Source organism: Hemicordylus capensis, chromosome 4 (genome assembly GCF_027244095.1).
Source record: "Hemicordylus capensis ecotype Gifberg chromosome 4, rHemCap1.1.pri, whole genome shotgun sequence".
Classification (NCBI taxonomy): domain Eukaryota; kingdom Metazoa; phylum Chordata; class Lepidosauria; order Squamata; family Cordylidae; genus Hemicordylus; species Hemicordylus capensis.
The window spans coordinates 69,640,306-69,654,704 of NC_069660.1; the positions used below are offsets into that span (position 1 = coordinate 69,640,306).

A 14,399-nucleotide genomic window follows, 5' to 3' on the forward strand; every position below is an offset into this window, starting at 1 on the left:
CGCGCAGCCTAACCCAGGCTAGGGAAGCCCAGCCTGGATTAGGCTGTGTGTGAGAACCACTTTTTAGCCTGGCTGTTAGCCTGCGTTAACGGCTCTGGGATTGTGTGACTCCTCAGGCTACATTTAGCCCAAGGAGAGACAGATCCTGGGGGGATCCCCCAATGCACTGTGCTCAGCGCACAGTGCATTGAGGGATACTTGGAGGCTGGGAGAAGTCATTCCGGCCTCCAGAGCTCTGTGCTGCCTGGTGCAGTAGTAGGTCGTCTGGGAGCGTGGTTTGTGCTCTCAGCAACATCACCTGGCTCGTATAGGGGAAAGGTAAGCTTCATTCAGCCTTCCTCCCCACCCACCCAGGCGTATGAATGGCTCCAAGAGACATGCTGCCTCTGAACATGGAGGTTCCATTCAGCCCTCCTGACCATTGCTAGACCTCTCCTTCAGGAATCTGTCTAATCCCTTTTTAATGCCAAGTAAGGATCACTACACCTTGCAGCGTTGAGTTCTCTACATTAACTATCCTTTGTGTGAAGAACTGTTTTCTCTTGTCCGTCTTGAATGTTCTGCCAGTCAGCTTTAAATGACCTCAAGCTCTGGTGTCATATAAAGGAAGAAAAACCTTTCTCTGTCCCCTTTCTCCACACCACACATCATCTTATTAACCTCTATTGTGCCCCCTCCCTTCCTGGTTAATCATCTTTTTTCTAGGTGAACAAACTCTGAATGCTTTAGGCTGCCCTTGTAAGGAAGATGTTCTAAACTCCTGATCACAGAAAAAGAGTCAAGGCCATTCAAAACCCTGGCATCACATCCCAAAGGCTATGGGCATTGCACTATCTCTCTAGTGCCAGCCAGAGGTGCACCTAGGTAATTTTGGAGCCTGGACCTAAAGGTCTTTGGAGGCCCCCTGCTGCAAGTTAAGCATATTTTTTAACACTTTCTTGAGGGCACAAACCACACCACCCAGGACAGACTAAAGAAGATTTGGGGGCCCCAGGGGGTGTGGAGGCCCTGGACTTCAGCTCTGAAGTTCAGGGGTAAGAGCACCTCTGCTGGTGAAAAGATGATTCATGGGGGTTACAAGTTATTTTTGAGAGAGAAGTTGGGCAGAGCTTGGGAAAGAACATTGCTTTTGCTGCTACAGCTCAAGATTCTTCCTTTGCAGTAGGAGCTAAAATGAAGGATCAGACTACCTATAGAACAATACTCATTATTATACACAAATATGTGTAGGTATACACAGCTATGCATATGTATTCCTCAAACACCCCTTTAAAAATGTTTATTAGATGATTGATATCCTGTCCGATTTTCCAGAATGAATTCAAAGAGGCTTGTCTCATCTATATCCTTAAAAGAAACATCAGAGCAGTCTATATTGTTTTCACTACCTCTGTTCAGGCATTATAAAAAGTGGAGATACTGTACTTGCATAGAGCATCCTCAAGAGTGCACTCTGAAGTCGTCCCTCCATGCTGACATGCTCAAAAGCTACACATACATACACTCCACAGTCCACAGGTACAGCGTTTGTGACAATTTAGAAAAAGTAGAATTACAATTTAGAATAACTTGTATTCAGACCCGAGGGACTCTTGAGAGGTCTTCTTTCATATGCAAAACAACTCCTAGCACACTCAAGAAGGTTCATGATGTTGTTCATACATGTCATGCACAAGTTACGTTCCTACATTATTTTGTCTGTAGGCTTCTCTTTCAAGTGTGCCCTTCCATTATATTCAGGGGTGTATCTATAATTGAGCGGATGGGTTCAAAGAACCCGGGCCCCCCAGCTCCTGAGGGTCCCCCAGCTCCACCCCTCCCTATTTTCTTTAATCTCCATCACTCCTCTCCCCTAGCCACGCCCGTGATTATATTGCACGAAAACAGATTGCTACCTTTGAAATTGCATCAAAAGGCTCTATTCAGAAGTCTCAAGGTGTGCTATGGTATTTGTGCACTATTTACTGATGATAAAATGAGACTGAAAAAGGAGGGGAGTGTTTTAAGGATTGGAAACTGTTGGAAACTATTGGTACCTCAGTTTTCTTTACTCATGTTTCTGCCTCTCCCCATGGTAGCGGGGAGCGGGAGAGAAAAGTATGTTTGGTTTAAAGCATGGTGGCTCCAAGGAAAACACATGAGCTTTGAAGCCTGCTTCTCTGGGCATTGTGCCTGCCCATCCGTGGCTCAGACATTTCTCTGGGGTTCTCTTCCTCTCCATGGTGTTGCCTTGACAAGAAGCCTGTGCTTGCCCTCTGGACAGCTTCCCTGGCGCCAGGGATATTGGATGGCTTGTCAGATCCCAGTCTGACAAAGCAAGGATTGGATTAGACTACAAGCGTGTATGTATTTAAGCATCTCCATGAGGGCCTTACTGAATTGGGATTTGACAAAAGGTAATATTGGACTGTTCCAGAGAATAAGGAGTTTGGGTCGAATTAGCATTCTTACTTCAGCATGAAGATACCTTTAAGGACACAATGTATACTTTCAGCAGGGGACTGGAGATGCTGTTTCTAGTGACACACCATAGATCTGTAGAACACATTAGGGAAGGTAACCTTATACCTACATGTGAGACCCTTGGGGACAGGACTATTTAAAAAATGCTGTAAGTGATTCTGAGTCTAAGAGATGGAGAGGGATAGAAATCAAACAAATAAGCTTGTTTTTTTCAGACATATATTCCACTAAATTCAATGGGACTTACTACCAAGATTTTGATTATGGATAGAGAGGCACAGAGCCCTCCTTGAATCAAGAGGGGATGGGTAGTGGCAGTAGCTTTCTCTAGACTGGGTGGCAAGATAGCAGAGAATCATCTCTGGTTACCTCTATGTTTTGTTCTTTCATTTATTCAAAAGGGGAATTGGCCAACTCACTTTTGGAATGGTGGATGGATATTGGTGGATATGAATGGATAGCCTTAGGTGGCCATGCAAAGTCTTGTTCCTTGCCTTCATCCTGCTTTCGTAGAGCAATATTATTTATGGCATGCCCTGCTTCTGCAACCCTAGCTTGTATACCCACATTTCCTTTTGCTTCTGGGAATACTGGCTCAGGGCTATTCCATGGGATGAGATGCAAAGGAATGGTCTTCCCAAGTTTTTCATAGTTTATTTTAGGCCAGTATGGGCTAAGATGTCCCTTAGTTCTGCTTCAGCTACCGTTCCCTGGTAATCGACTCTGCTCCTGCTACGCTTAGCCTGCTTGATACTCCTTCCCATTGGACTGCTTGTTGGGTGTGGCTGACCTGTTCTGTCTTCCCTCTTTTTCCGCGTGAGGATCCCCGGGACAGGAGATCTCTTCTGATAACCCGTCTGCAATGCCATCACCCAGGCATCAAATAGGTAGTATTTTCCTTCCATTTCCAAATGCATGCATGCCACAAAGGAAAGATCAGGTTCAGATGGGTGCTAATTGCCCTGCATGCTTTATTCACCTCGAGTCATTCCCAAAGAAATGTTGGGTGGGAAAATCCTAGATTTCTTTGTCTGGCTGATCAAACTGAAAATTCCTAAACGATGGACACTGGTGGGAATACAGAGGTATGTATGTGCAACCCAGAGGTGAAGTAGCTACCTGAACATGTCTGCCTCACATGCTTTTTGCACCTACCACATTTGTATTGATTACAGCCAAATTATGGGTCCTAATCCTTGGCTCTAAGTAGTGTTCAGAATGTGATTCGGCTTCCGAATCACAGCACTATCTCTTTAAAACTGAGGGCTTCCACAGCCACTTTAACACGGAGGAGAACTCCTTCCCTCCCTGCTCCTCCTCTGCTCACTGCCACTGCTGTACTCGTGGCACTCTCCCCAGCTATTAGTGCGAGCCAGTGGCACTCTCCCCCAGCTGCCCCCATGTGGTGCCGGCACACACATGGCCTCCACTCATACACAGTGGTCATTTGTGTGGTCAGCATCGTGGAGGCCATATGCATGCCGGCACTGCGTGGGGGCAGCTGAGGGTGAGCGCCAATGGCATGCACTGGCAGCTGGTGGGAGCACCACGAGTATAGCAATAGTAGTGAGCAGAGGAGGAGCAGGGATGGACCTGCTCTCCTCCTTGTTAAAGGGGCTGTGGAAGCCCTCAGTTTTAAAGGGATTGTGCAGCGATTCGGAAGCTGAATCATGTTTTGGCACATCCCTACTCTAAAGGGTGTACTCTGGAGTTGAAGATGATACTGATTTCGCTCCAAAATTTGTTAATCAAGATGGCAGATGACCTCCAGCACTTACTGGACTGATGAATGGCAATTAGTCATGAACCAAAGCTAATGGGGGGAGAGGTATGCCATACATTTCCACAAAATGTTTGGATAATTTTTTTTTAAAAAATGGAGATTTTCTTTACCCAATGAAAACAAACTGAAGAAGACAACATGTGAGCAAACTGTGAGCAATTTTCCTTATAATGAAAATAACTTTTTAAAAGCTGGGAAAGGGCCAGTACCAATGCAATGGGCATGCTATAAATCATGGAGGGATCAATATGCTGGTCAAATTCAGATCAAGGGCTTGGTCTTAGGAAAGCCAGGTAATACTTAGGAAAGCCAGGTAATATGGTTTGGGGCCATATTAAAGTTCAGCCATGAAATACATTTTTCACTGAAGGCTGATGTTAGGTACCACTAACTGGATGCCATATAAGACATTTCTCTTCAGACAAAAAGTCTATATGTAATTTTCCAAACTGAAGGCTTCAACTTTTACACTTCTAAACCTAGGAGACTAGAAAAGAGCCATGCTTGTCATTCTGTATCTAGATAGCTATTTCCTAGGTTCTGTCACACTCTACTATAGAACTGCACAGCTTTTGGCCTTCAGCTGTTGTTGGACTACAACTCCCATCGCCCCCAGTGATCAATGGTCAGGGATGATGGGAGTTGTAGTGCAACAACAGCAGGAGGGCCAGAGTTGTGCAGCCTTGCTCTAGCATGACCAAGAAAGTATCTGTGTAGAAGAAGGGGCAGGCTCAACTCTCATTGGTTTCCACTGAGTTATATAGGGCAATATGTAGTTGAGAGGGGTCAACACCTGCCCATTGCCTCAGACACCAGGGTCATCAAACGTAGGGGAGAAGTTCCAGTCCCAATGGTGCCTCTGAATGCACTCCTCTTTAGGGCTGCAGTCAGAGATTGTATACTGTTATGCTGAAAGCATAGAGATTCTGCAAAGAGATGCAATGTATAGGGAGCACTGAGATGAACTGCACCCTCCCAGAAATCCTTGCAGCACAGGGCTTCTTCTCATCTCTGCCTATCATAGTGATTCACATAAATGTGGGTTGGTCTGCAGTCAAGAGAACTATTGGACATGCACAAAACAAAGATAAAACATTTGGAAAAAAATAGGAATGGTCAATGTTCTTTCCATCCCCCATAGTTTTTGTCAGGGGCAGGGGGAGGAGTTTTACTTAAGAGCGTAATAAATTCTTTTACTTAATTTACTTAATTTTACTTAAGATTACTTAAGAACCACTTCACATACAGTGTTCCCTATAACAGATTACCAGATGTTGTTGACTACAACTCCCATAACTCCCAAGCAAAAGCCATTGCAGCTGGGGATTCTGGGAGTTGTAGTCAACAACATCTGGGAATCGCTGTTAGAAGGAACACTGTTCACATACTGCAGATCAGGAGATTTATATTGTGCAAGAGGAAATCTTGCTTTTAAAAAAAAAATAACTTAAGTGCAGGGAGCTGCCACAAGTCCCTGAAATCTACATTAAAGTTTATTTAAATGCATCTTCCTTTCTCACATTATAAAGCATTTCTGAGACTAAAGGGGAGGAGATACTCCATCCCTGGTTTCTGATCATAATCAAGACTACTAACATTTATTTAACCACTACTCCAGATAATATTCTGCAACACAGATATATTCTTCAACAATGCATTTTTGCAGAATATATCTGCAATGCACCCCTGAAACCCACTGCAGTAAGGGCCATCCATGTTCTGAGACAGATTTTTGCATGTTATTTCCCTTCTGTGTGTGAACCCATGCATGTAGAAGTTTGCTGCAGAGGGAGGGAAAATCCTCATCTAGCGCTGCACCAGGGGTTCTTGCATGCTGCTGGTGTGTATGTGCCAGTGGGGCAGGGGTCTCTCTGGATCAGGTCTTTGGTCTGCAGTGTCTCTCAGGTAATGAAGCTGCTCAAAGACCTGTGTTCATCTCCTTAAACTGTGGGATTTCAAAGGATTTATGTTGGAACAGAAGCTTAAAATATAAGGGGGGGACAAAATCCCCCAATTTTTGTAATCTGAAAAAGTTTAAAAAACAACTTCCATTTTTTCAGAAATGTTTTGAACATAAGAGATCACTAGTCATTTTGATGTATGACCTGAAAAGAAATGTTTTCATTTCAATATTTTTTTTGGCTGAAAAACTAAAAATAAAAATGGGATGAAACTGTAGAAGGCAGCCTCTGGTTGTTTGTGATAGAAATGATGATAAAGGATACAATTTCTCCTGGTAACCACAAGCTGATGCTCTAGAGACTAATCATTGATCTCCCCTCTTCTCTCTGCATTTCTGCCTTCCCTATAGGTGACTGTGTGCTGGATAGAAGAGACAGCAGGGAATAATAAGAAGTCCCTCTCTCCCCAGGCCGAGCACGCTGGCATCCGGACTTACTTCTTCAGTGCTGAGAACAACGAGGAGCAAGAGTCCTGGATCCAAGCCATGGGCGAGGCTGCCCGGGTGCAAATCCCACCTGCTCAGAGGTCAGCTGTCCAGGGCAAATTTTACATGATAGGATGTAGCCCACTACTGTAGTATGTTCTCTCCTAGGAGATGCCAGCACATTAGCTGTCTCTTTGGAACATGTGGCTACTCTGGCCATTAATGGGAACAAAGTGGAACTTTTGTCTTATTGTAAAATCAGTGAGCACTGACAGAAATAAACAGCCATTAGGGCACTTACCTGGAATTTTGGAAATTCCAGGTAATTGGCTTTCATCCTCTATTAATGATGCTCAGACCAAGTCACATGACTTCTCCATTAAGATAATGTTGTTGTTTCCCCCCCTGAACTCCTTAAAAGTTGTGAGACCAAGCCATTATTGGGCTGGATCAGATGATGAATCTCCTCCAAAATGGCCCATTGCATGGAGAACAGTGAGTGCATACAGCTCCTCTCCTCCCACAGTGTACCACCCCTACCCCCAGACAAAGTGGTAAATCAACCACATGATTAGGTGGCATTTTGACATTCCATTCCTGAAAGCACATGTGTTGAGACAAGTGGGCAGAGAGAGGAGCTGTGCAGATTTGCTTCTCTCCACGTGATGGGCTGGATCAGGGGAGACATATTGTCTTATCTTGCCCATTGTAAAGAAGGTTCATAGAGTCTGCAGGAAAGGTTTGAAATTGCCTAAAGTTTTTAGATAACATTCCAGAAGCTTTGAGGGACAGCATATGAAGCATCATAGACTGGAGGCCTTTTATCAACTTGAATATGAAGGCTTCTTGAGAGGGTACAGAGACTCAAATGTAAGGGGTCATACCAGAGTTCAAGGTCATCAGATGTGGTTTTGGGAGAGCCCATAAGCTGCAGCCTATTCCCTGAGATGGCCTGAAGTGGAACCTTGGCCATTTGTGACCTTTTTAACTTACCCATGCTTATCAGGCACGAGAAGACCGATTCTGAGAACATCCCCCCCAGCAAAAACCACCAGCATCTCCACCATCGCAGCATTCCAACCAGGGAGCCTGTCAAGGCTGAACCAGAAGCCAAGACCAGAGGGGAAGGTGATGGGCGTGGCTCTGAGAGGATTGAAAGGAAACCAGAACGGGAGCGAGCTGAGAGCAAGAAGGAGCCACTGGTGAAAGCCAATGGCATTGTGAGTCAAGAAATGCCCTCTGAGCCTGGAAGCCCTTACCCTGAAGCCTCCCGTGTGCCTGCTGGGGTGGAAAGGCCCTCGCAGCCAAATGGCTGGCAGTACTCCTCTCCTAGCAGGCCTGGCAGCATGGCCTACCCACAGCACGATGGTGAGACTGCTGTGCCTCGCCGGAGCTTTGCGCCTCGCACCAATCCTGAGAAGATTGCCCAGAGGAAGAGCTCCATGACACAGCTGCAGCAGTGGGTGAACCTGCGCCGTGGAGCTCCAGCTCCTGAGGATCTCCACAGGTGAGAAGGTTCAACACATTGGGTATGGCTTCTCTGGGAGAATAAGGGAGAACAGAAGGGACCCACCCACAGAACACAGAAAGAAGTGCCAGGATAGCTGGTTATGGCTCCTCACCCACACCAAAGAACCAGTCATTTCTGGAAAATATAATTTCTGAGGACCAGTCCAGATCTTTATGGCTCCCATATAGTGGCTGCTGAAAATTGCTCCCATAGGATAGGGGTTGCATAAAAGGGCTGTGGCATTTGCAAACCACTTACTAAATGAATTGCCCCGGTGGTGTGAATCTGCTGTGCTAGCGTTAAGATTGTCCACAGGATCAGGTCTGACCCATGTGGTTAGAGGCTCATAAAGCTACAGCCCCTGCGTTCAACTGCTTTCATGAAGAAGGTTTTTTTTAACAACTTCCACATGAGACCATCACATCACATCTAACTGCCCTGAGCCAATTTTGGAAGGACGGTATAGAAATTGATTGATTGAATGAATGAATCTGCCCTAAAGTATGTGGGGCCAGAGTTGGGGGGGGGACTTCCTTGATGAGCAGTTCACTGACTGAGGTAAAAACAACAGCCCCATTTTGAATTGCTGTCTAATTTATCACTAGGCTGGCTGGTTTCAGGTCCATATTCAGCTTAATGCATAGTTTACAAATTATATACATTGTATGAATTATATATGTAAATGAATAATAGATGTTAGGGTTTTTTTCTTCCATCTTGAGAGACCCCAGCACCATCAACTACTTTCCTTCCCTAACTTCAACAAAGTAAACTTAGCTGAGGAAAACTCTTTTCTCCTTTAAATATTTGGCTGGGTTCCACAAAACTCCTTCTCCTTCTTGGTCTGGGTAGCCCTGCTCCTCAGCCTAAACAAATTGCCTCAGTATTTGGTATGTGTAGCAATTCCCAAGTCTCCCATTGCTAAGCTGAGAGTGACCCAATGAATCTATGTTACCCTATTATTAATGCCCACCCACCTGAATGGGGGGGGGGGTTTAAGGCCTCTTCCCACTATGTGAGGATGAGCACTAAAGCCCTTTTTCACAGGTTACAATGAATGTAAGGAGATTGCGGGGGGCGGGGGAGAATCATACATACAAGCACTATGGGATGCACCCTAAGCCTTTTTAAAAGTAGGGGGGAAGAGGGTTGTGTAACAAACCTGTTCCAACATGCATACATGCATGCATGCAACTGTACACATGCAGGGCTCTCTCCCCCAGGGTTGGGAACCATGGGAAAGAAGTGTTTTTCCCACCTCTTGCATGCAATCAATAACCCTGCTTTTTCAAGGTCATGGAGGGGGGAAGCCCCGTGCATATGCACGTTGCAGAGGTGAAGCAGGACTTCATGTACACATTTACTTCAGTTATCACCTAACTCTCCCTGCATTCAGGGTGGCTTACGTCATGTAATAACACAATAAAAGAAACATAGACTCAAAATGTCAACAGAAAATAAAAGCAAAGCAAAATACAAACACAAAAAGAGTGCAGTAAATATAATGTATCTGCCCAGCAGATCCAAATGCTAACCGGAAGAGGTGCCTTTGCATCCCTTCTGAAAGGCTACCAGCAAAGAAGCACTACTAATCACAAGGGGAGATCATTTTGATCTCTCTGCATATTGGGTGTTTTATTGGTTTTTCGAAAACATATTTGTGACCCACTTTGGAAATTAATTAGAAAAAGTGGTAAATAAATATATGCCTTTAAAAGTAATAATGCCATTGTTGTTGTTGTTGTTAGCTGACATTCAGACTAATGTTGCACATGCCAAATAATGTTTTGTCCACACAGTGTAGAAGGGCCAATCCTTCTGCAGCCCTTGTGCCTTCCAAAAATATATCCCTGAGGGCTGCAGGACCCTCGGGGCCATATTTTTGAAAGGCACAGATGGCTACAGGATAATTAGCGAGGATCACTCTTCTCCATTGCATACATGCAACATTATTCATTGCACACATTAGTTTGGATGCCAACCATGTAGATGATGTAGTAGTAGTAGTAGTAGTAGTAGTAGTAGTAGTAGTAGTAGAATAATATGCTAATAGAGCTCCTGAAAGACGAGCCAAAGTCCTGAGCATCGGTGAGCCGGTGCAGTTTAGTGTTAGAGTTAGGGCTCACAGACTAGAGGCAGATTCTAAAGCAATATGCCAGAGTTTTAGCACTGCTATCATCATGGTCTTCAGCAAAACTGAACCACATAATCCTCAGTCTTCCATAGATAAATCAAGCTTTCACATTATGTTAATTAAGCAAGCAGCTGATATGTAAGAGCAAGAACATGAAAAGGCTTGCAACCCTAATTATTTATAAGGATAACAATTCAGGACACACCAGGAAACAGTATATAGGGTAAGAAAATGGTGTATCTCTAGTTTTATCAGTACTTTTCATAAGTACATTTGAAAGATGCAAGTTTTGGGTGGTATAAAAATACGTTAAAAATAAAATAAAGTTGGTGAGAGCCTCTAGAGCTTGAGTTGAAGCTAAATTCTGTATTTGACTGATGCTTTCTTTGGATTTTGGTACAAAGGTGGATACATGTGTAACACATTCCAGCAATGCCCAAGTGGTAGGATAGGGTGAGGTCAAAGTGCTGGACAGAGCATTCTGGGTTCTTTGCAGAGTAGATCTTGTATTTATTTTCTTCTCATTCCTTCTTTTGGGGTTCCTAGCCCCACTAGGTTCTACCCGATGTCCCAAAGAGTTCCTGACTACTATCCCCCATACTCACCCCAGTACTCTGAGGATTATCAGTACTACCCTCCTGGTGTCCGCCCTGACAGCATCTGCTCTATGCCTGCCTATGAGCGCGTGAGCCCTCAGTGGACTGTGGAAGACAAGCGGCACTCTTTCCGCAACAGTGGCTCGTATCAGCTGCATGAGTGGAAGGAACAGCCTGGTTACGGCAGACAGGATGTTCCTGTCTGGCTCCCAGGCCCTGCACGGCAGCCAGTGTACTACGATGAAATGGATGCCGCCTCAGGCTCCCTACGCAGAATGTCACTCCAACCTCGCTCCCGGTCAGTCCCCCGCTCACCAAGCCAAGGTTCCTACAACAGAGCCAGGGTATACTCCCCGGTCAGATCACCCAGTGCCCGCTTTGAAAGAATGCCTCCCCGGAGTGAGGAGATTTATGCTGAGCCAACTACCTACATGATGAGGCGATCGGTCAGTTCCCCCAAGGTAACTCCCCCTCCTCATGACTCATCTCCTTCCTTTGGTACTTCCTGCCAGACTGCCACTCTCCAGGAGAAAGCCAGTCATCCAACAATATGAGGGTACTGTAGATGCAAACCGAAAGATCGTGAGCACAGTCCTGGTGACCTAATCGTTGCCTGTGTCTTTGGGTTTGCGTGTGCCGTAAACTGAGACTGAAGGATATTGAAATGGATAAGTAACAGTGCCATTGCAGATGAGGGAAGAACAAACTTGTTCCAGGCTTGAGAGGCTTTGGGCAAAGTGCCCGAGTAAGCCCACTTCTAAATTGGTGCCCCCCAATGTGAGTGGGCCCCACAGGCCTACTGCATGCTAGTGGGAACAGCAGTAAAGAGGAGGAGGAGGGTGAAAGCATCAGCAACAGTGCAGAGTGCTGGAGCTTTGGTTCTCTCATGGGGCTCCCTGCCCTGACAGTCTGCAGCAATGCCCTGGAACAAACTTGTGTCAAGGCTGGGCATTGGGGGCATCAAAATGGTGCACATCCTCCAATCTCTTTCCTCAGCACTTTCACTGTCACTTTTGCCACCTACTGCCCTGCCTCCTCCACGTGTCACAGTGGTGAAAACAGTGGTTGTGAAAGAGGCAGCAGAAGCAACAGCACTGAATGTGTAGGGAAGCCGGAGCTTCGTTTTAATTCCTCCCAATGCCCAGCCCCAACACACTGTTGCTCCAGAGTGACATAAGTTGAGGAGGAGAGCATTGTGGGAGAACGAAAAAGGCATGTGCGTTCCAGCCCTCTAGTGCTCAGTGCCAATGGGGGGATTTGAAGGGGAGGAGGGAAAGGGGTTCCAGGCATCACAAGTGGGCCCTTCTGTGACATTGGGCCTTTGGCATTTACTGAGGAAGATACACGAGGCCATGACTGAGATGGGTTGACTAATTGTGAGCTAGAACTACAGGGAGAGGCGCAGCTTAGGTTCAGGGGGGCACTAAGCATAAGCAGTGCTGATTTCCTATAGTGAATAAGAGTTGCTGGGATGTAAGGCTGCCTGAAAATTACACTCTGATCAAGCAGTCCTTTTTTAAAAATCCCAGACAAATTGGGGCTTGTTCTGGTCACTCAGTAGTAAGAGAGTGGCAGTCTGCACATGCTTAAATACAGTTTATTGTTTGCTTCACATGTCCTCAGAATTGAAAACAAAGGATTTGGGCTGAGCTGTAGTAAACCTTCATTCAAATTCAACATGAAGTGTAAGGGATTCAGAATTCCCAGCAGCTGAATTGGTGGGGAATAACAGCATGTTAAGGCTGAAGGGAACCGACATGTTAGCTATGTGGAGAGCAGAGTGTGGAACATAAAAAGGGTTGCTAGTGAGACCTGAAAACATCATCACTAGGCAGCCCTGTGGCCTTGCTGAGCATGTCCTCCTGCTTGCACAGCAATATTAAAGAATACTGGCAGAATGGAAGATGGGGGCAACACAGGAATTCAGTGGCAATAGAGGTTTTAAGGGCAGGAGCCCAGAGCAAACATCCCCTTCCTTTTCCTTCTCTCCCAACAGAACTACATTTAGTTCCAGCCTGTAGAATCAATCCCCCTTTCCCAAGATCTTTGTCTTGTGTGCAAGGCACAAATCTTTGACGTTCCTAATTGGCCTCCCCATCACCACTCAGTGGCTTGGTTCGCACACTCTTTCAAATCTAAGTTTAATGTGGGTAACCAACATTGGCATGATTGTGTGAACCCATGCCATGGTGGTTTATGGCCCAAGATAGATTTCTGCCTCGGAATGGCTTCACACAACCATGCTAATGACAATAACCCACATTAAACCTGGATTCGAATGACTGTGTGAACCAGGCTACTGAATGGCTGTTCCTTCTCCCTGTCTGTTTTCTTCATTTCTGTATTGTGATTCATGAAAACTGTTCTGTGGGGGAAATGTATGGGGAATACAGTAACCCTACAGATCCCAGTTTTATTGGAACATATGACATATCTCTGGTTTCTTCTCTTTCCTCAGTATGATTATTTGGGTGACAGGAGGCCTGTCCCAGCAGGAATGTTCCCCTTCAACTATCCAGCATCCCCCACAGTCCACGACAAAATGGTAGGTGCCATTGGCATCCCAGCATTCCTTTTATGATGTTTCCTTCCCAAGGTTGGGATGAATTAAGAGATGGGATGAAGGTGATTATAGGACAGTTGATTGTTTACCACTGTCCTGGAACAACACAGTGTTCTAGTGCGTTCAGCAAAGAGGTAGACACTGGCTGTGTGAGGCCAGCTGGGAACCTTCTGTCCTGGATACACAAGGCATGGATTATGCCACCTGGCAGAAACGTTAATGATTTTCCTGATCTGTTAAAGATGAGGAGATTAAGTAAGTGTCCATTTCTGAAAGGGCAAGTTGGGATTTAAGCAGCTGGTTTATGAATGTGAAAGCCACGCCGCTCTGGCTAACATGGCCAGCCCCCTTTTATACAGTATATTCAACTGTGGGTGGGCATGGTGTAGGAGCTGTGTGAACTCCTTCCCCACATAGATAGCACCAGCCTAAGTATGAGGGCATACTTCATGTGATCTTTGTTCCTCAGAAAAACGGGGGACGAGCAAGTGAATCAAGCCTCTGCACAATCAGGCATTCATGCAAAGCACACTGTGCCTTGCTGTTGCAGATTCAACCCAGAGATCCTCCTTCAGTGGCTGGGGTTGCTGTTCAGATGTTGACCTGGCATGTGGTCTGAACCCTAGATAGATAGATTGGTGGTACCATTTTGTGGCCCTAAATGAACAGCACCTTACCCATTGAGATTATGGTGATCTTATTCAAGGAACTGGCTTGCTAGGAAGAGAACATATTTCGCCTCTGGGATTGCCTACCTTTCCTAACTTAAAGATGCATCATTTGGCAGTCAATACAAAATAAACAAATTAAGCCAAAGTTGGAGGGACAGCTTCCACTGCTGCCTCCTTGTAATAGTGCTGGGACAGCAGATTAGACAAAGAATGGGGGAGAAGGAGGGGGGAAGTTGCAAAGGACATGTACAGGTGAAACTCGGAAAATTAGAATATCGTGCAAAAGTCCATTA

General features: G+C 45.5%; 1 protein-coding gene across 16 annotated transcripts in view; it reads left to right on the forward strand.

Moving 5' to 3' along the window:
* PLEKHA6 (pleckstrin homology domain containing A6) overlaps positions 1-14,399 on the forward strand; it is a 265,991-nt gene that overhangs the window by 196,113 nt on the left and 55,479 nt on the right. For 13 of the 16 annotated variants that reach the window (XR_008306233.1, XM_053246370.1, XM_053246369.1 and 10 more), the window contains 4 exons: positions 6,558-6,733; positions 7,639-8,139; positions 10,823-11,333; positions 13,331-13,417. Coding sequence is in view for 15 of the 16 variants with exons in the window: in XM_053246370.1 (XP_053102345.1) it covers positions 6,558-6,733; positions 7,639-8,139; positions 10,823-11,333; positions 13,331-13,417 (1,275 nt within the window). In the remaining variant the exon portion in view is untranslated. Of the gene's footprint in view, positions 1-3,299; positions 3,351-6,557; positions 6,734-7,638; positions 8,140-10,822; positions 11,334-13,330; positions 13,418-14,399 lie in introns of those variants that run through there. The other 3 variants (XM_053246365.1, XM_053246377.1, XM_053246376.1) reach the window with 2 other exon arrangements.